Consider the following 4,970-nt stretch of genomic DNA (forward strand, 5'->3'; position numbering starts at 1 on the left):
AGAGGCTAGGGGCTAGCCGCGGCTAGGCATTGCTACGGTTTTCATATTCTTTCAAAATGTCTCATTTTAAAGCATTTGCAATGCAAGCGATGCTATAAAAATAAAAATTATATATTTCATGCATCCAAACAAGGAGAGCTGCTCGTTCAAGTGTTCACCTTACATGCGAACAGTTCGTTCAGTTAAATATAAATGAAATACACGACTGATTGCATTCACAAATAGTAATAGATTTCACACACGGTTGATGTGTATAGAAGGAAATTAGACAACGCTGTCTGTATAGCATTTATGGAAGTCCACCATATATATGATGTATGGAGATATGAAGATGCAAACCAATCATTTATATGGAACTTTTAAGTGTGTGTGTGTGGGGAGGGGGGGTTATAGGCATACGTACACGTGTATAGTAATTTGCGGGCTGGCGGTGACGGCGGACGCGTCCTGCGGCGTGAGGAACACGAACTGCCGGTTCTTGTTCTTCAGCGCGTGGTCGATGAGCAGGTCCAACACTATGCGACGATTTACGTTGTCCTGATTGGCATGATTATTGGTTTAAAAAAAAAAATACACTAGTTTTTATTTACACATATAATATATATATATAACTATAGCTAATTATACACTTAATAAAAGTTAAGTTCCTACACAACATACAAGTATATATTATATACAAATACATTTTTTTAATGTTATATAAAAAAAAGTAGCCGATATAAATATGAAACCTTGAAACTAATTGAAGCTGAAATAAAAAATATATCTCAATTATATACATCTCTGATCAAATTGTTGGAGAAATTTTCACAAAATTCCGGAATATTCTATTAAGTCAGTAGAAAAGAATATATGATATATCCAATCCAATATTAACATTTGGTTAAATAACTGTCATACTTCTTTGTTAACAAAGTGTAAGTTTATTTCCATCTCTCTCACACCACCCGGCAACATTAAACCTCTCACCCGCAACGCCCACAAACTATCACACTCACCGCCCACCAACTTACCATAAACACGTCGAACTCGTCCATAAAGTAGAATGGCAGCTCGACGCAGTCCCACAGCGCCATCATGAACGCCACGGTGGAGTAGGAGCGCTCGCCGCCCGACAGCGACGAGGTGGAGGACGCGGCGCCCTTCGCCCCGCCGCCCTGCGCCCCGCCGCCGCCCCGCGCCCCGCCCCGCTCGCGCCCCGCGCACACTATCTGTAGCGTGCCGCGCGCGTTGTCGATCTCTATGCGACCCTAGACGTACACACGCTCATTCAGTTTATGTAGGCACTTTTCGATTAGAAATGCACACGTAAAACATAAGTATGCAAAATTTAATATTTTGTTTACTAATATTTTACCTTTTGCCAACGACTGACTAAACACTTATTTGGCGCGTGACGTAGGTTCGAATCTAAATGACCAAATTTTTTCGTATTTAATAATTTTAAACATTAATTATTGCAAGTCACGAAAATGAATCTGTGCTATCTCCAGTGTGACGCGCACAACAACTTAAAATACTTAAATGTAATTGTAATTTCAAGTTGTTGTAATGAACAACTTGAAATAAAAATAACAACACATATAAAAGGACAAATTATAGAAGGAAATAACACAAAACTCTGTGCATATACGTTGAACTATATCGAACACATGATTCAAAATAAGAACGCAGTCAGTATGGACTCATACACTAAGACTGGCGAGAAACATTTAATAAAAAAAAAAAACTCACATTCGAATCTTGAAAATAAAAATTGTGTTATATTAAAATTATTGTTGCAGTTTTCGCACTGTGCTTACACACGATTATACTATTTCCACAGTTGGCAAAACCATTCATGAAAGAATAAAACATTTTAAAAAAACGACAAAAAAATGTACATTATGTTATTTACTCACCGAATATTCTCTGAGAGTCAATATTGACTGGAAGCAGTACTGCACGCGCTTCGCTATGAACGTCTGCACTTGCTGACAGAACTTCAAGTGCTTATTCGAAGTGGCTTCAATCTGTTAGTGAGAAATCGTATAAATTCTCAAATGGGGAACATTTCCATGGTTTTATAATGATTCTTACAATCAATCTCAATTTGGAGAAGAGGTACCTCCGTAGGTATACCTACTATAAATAATTATTAATTTCAATGTTGTCTTTGGTTTATTTAGATTCGAAAAGAGCAGAAATGAAAAGGTAGAACCTCAAATACTGCCATATGATTTATTCAATACTAGTGGGTACAATTAAAAATCCAACATGCTCTGTTTTCCCCCAAAAGACAGAGTATCTTTTGAAGATTGACGAAATTTTTATGCTAGGAAATGAATACGCAAGTAGTAGTACCACACATGGGCATACACAAATAGTTATACATAACAATTTTAGAGAGTGCATGTACACCACATTTATATGCAAACACACACATAAAAACATACAAAACCATTGCACATATGTGTGTACATAGGTTCGCACGCACACACACACACACACACTCACGTCCTCAATGAGCGCGCTGAGGCGCTGCAGCGCGAGGCGCGCGCGCCGGTAGCCGCGCTCCACGTGCAGCAGCCGCTCCGCCACCTGCGCGCGGCTCAGCCCCACGCTCGACAGCGAGCTCAGCTTCAGCTGCGTCTTCTTCAGCTCGCCCGTCACCGTCGCCTTGTCCCTGCCAAATGCGTTCCGTTCATATACGAGGATATGCGTGTGTAGACAGGATCCCTAGCAGCGCACGCTCCGTTTTAGGGATCTACATCAATGTCCAATCGCTATTCTGTCAGAGTATCATGATGGGTTAGTTTCCGACCTAGACTCTTCAGATTCGAATCAAACTCATTCGAACAAACAGTACATGAGAAAGCTCCACCCACCTGGGGTTGTCCACCCGAGGGCAGAGCGTGAGCGCCTGCTGCACCTTGTGCGCGACGAGCGCCTGCTTGTCGCGCAGGATCTCCTCGGCGCGGCGCAGCTTGTCGCGCTCCTCGCGCACGCGCTGCTCGCACGTCGCGCGCTCGCTCGCACCTTGCTCCACTTTCAGTTGCTCTTGCTCTATCTCTTCCTACGGCCCCGAAATCAATTTGTCGTTGTGTTTTGTTTTATCAAACAATTTAAAAAAAAAGAAGGAGGAGGTTTTCAGTTCGACTGTATTTTTTTGTAGTTTTAACCAACTCCAAAAAAGGAGGAGGTTTACAATAATTCGTCTGTATGTTTTTTATTTGTTACCTTCATAACTTTTTATTGGGTGACTGTGAAATCGATTTATATGATTCTGTTTACAATTTAATGCTGGTTTCTGCCACGTAACCCATTTAAATTTGGATATTAAATTTGACAATTCACTGGAAATTTATATTATTTTTATGTAAATGCATAATATTATTATGCAATATTAAAAAAAAATATATATATATCAAAATATTCTGAATTTAAGGTTCCACATGATTAGTTATTTCATGATAGCCTTCATCGCCGAAATAGCTCAGTTGGGAGAGCGTTAGACTGAAGATCTAAAGGTCCCTGGTTCGATCCCGGGTTTCGGCAAAACGATTTTTCTTTTTTATTATAAAAACATCCGATTCTTTTATGTTACAGTAATTTAACTTTTTTGAGTAAAGGAATGTAAACAAAAAAAAAAACTACTCAAATTTTAATTTAACATTGACATAAAAGAATTACAATTAAGAGATGCTGACGAACCGCGGGTGATTATTTACAAGCTAAAATTATAGTTAGACGGTTGTTACAAAGTTCACATTCGCTGTTACTTAAGGTAAATAAATATAAATAAAAATTAGCGACAAGTAAATAACATTAAAAAAAAGTGAAATCTTTTTCATTACCTTAAAAAATACATTATTATTTTATTAAGATTCAACAGTATTCAACGAAAAATGTGAAAATTATCAAAGTCCTATATGTAAATAAAATATATACTTACACTTAGACCCCTGCAATTAACGGTAAGTTTTGCAATTTTTGCTCGCGCCTCCCGAATACTTTTCTCCACATCGTCCACTCTCTCTTTACATTTATTCTCTTCCGCCGACTGACTCTCCACTTGCTGAGCCAGTGATTGCACTTTTTCTTTGGTAATATTCAATTCGTCCACCTAAATAGATAAATTATAGATTGTAAACGTATAAGAACAATGTATTACTGCTATAATTTCATGATATGTATGAATATGATAGATATTCTCTCATTACTAATAATAAAAAGTCTATAATACTTCTACAGAGGTATGTCTTAGTAAATTGTTAAATTTAATTTCTCTATATCTTATGTACTATTTCATATATTATCACATATATTTTTAAGTATTTTATAATGTTGTGAAACCAAAAATTAAAATTCGAAAGTTTTCTGTCACACACCAACACAGCATAATGAGGCGCCTGTTGCTGATCCAGCGCTGAAGCCGCTTCCCTCGCCTCCTCCTCTTTCCTGTGCAAGTTAACGAGCAGCGCTTGAAGCGTTTTAGCGGCACTACGCTCGTCGTTCCGCGCCTGCGCCGCCTCCGCGTTCAGCCTCTCCGCTTCCGCCTCCAGCGAGCGGAGTGTCGCTTCAGCTTCAATTATTTCAGCTTCCACCTGTCTGATAACATAAAGTCAATATATAAATCAAAATTTAACAAGTGTATATTGATCGTTGGATCAATATGGATTTCATATAAAATGAATAGTATTTTTACTTAGTATAGACATTGGAAAGGATATTTAACATAACACGATTTAATTCTTCACCTGTATGTTATTGACTCCTTTGGTACTCGGTTTTGACCTATTTTAAATGGATCAGTAAAAATGCAATAATTTCATGAGTTAAATGATAAAACAATTCTCTCAAGCAAAAGAAGTTAGACAATTTAGTTTCAAGCATTTAAGCAATTTTTTTTATGTTTATTGTTTAATTGTGTGTGTCGTTCTTCTGTCTGTCTGTGTGTGTGTGTGTGTATGTGTGTGTGTGTGCGCGTG

At 38.0% G+C, this 4,970-nt stretch overlaps 1 protein-coding gene and 1 non-coding gene across 3 annotated transcripts in view; one reads left to right on the top strand and one right to left on the bottom strand.

Annotated features, from left to right (window-relative positions):
* Positions 1-4,970, bottom strand: part of LOC119829451 (structural maintenance of chromosomes protein 6) — a 12,498-nt gene that overhangs the window by 2,082 nt on the left and 5,446 nt on the right. The window contains exons 11-17 of one of the 2 annotated variants that reach the window (XM_038351953.1): positions 4,371-4,590; positions 3,935-4,105; positions 2,868-3,055; positions 2,497-2,665; positions 1,902-2,012; positions 1,014-1,250; positions 404-537 (exon numbers count right to left, since the gene is read on the bottom strand). In XM_038351953.1, the coding sequence (XP_038207881.1) occupies positions 404-537; positions 1,014-1,250; positions 1,902-2,012; positions 2,497-2,665; positions 2,868-3,055; positions 3,935-4,105; positions 4,371-4,590 (1,230 nt within the window). The remainder of the gene's footprint in view (positions 1-403; positions 538-1,013; positions 1,251-1,901; positions 2,013-2,496; positions 2,666-2,867; positions 3,056-3,934; positions 4,106-4,370; positions 4,591-4,970) is intronic. The other variant, XM_038351954.1, reaches the window with a different exon arrangement.
* On the top strand, positions 3,465-3,537 carry Trnaf-gaa. Its single transcript has one exon. It is a non-coding gene; the product is annotated as a tRNA-Phe (tRNA).

Source organism: Zerene cesonia, chromosome 10 (genome assembly GCF_012273895.1).
Source record: "Zerene cesonia ecotype Mississippi chromosome 10, Zerene_cesonia_1.1, whole genome shotgun sequence".
NCBI classification, from domain to species: domain Eukaryota; kingdom Metazoa; phylum Arthropoda; class Insecta; order Lepidoptera; family Pieridae; genus Zerene; species Zerene cesonia.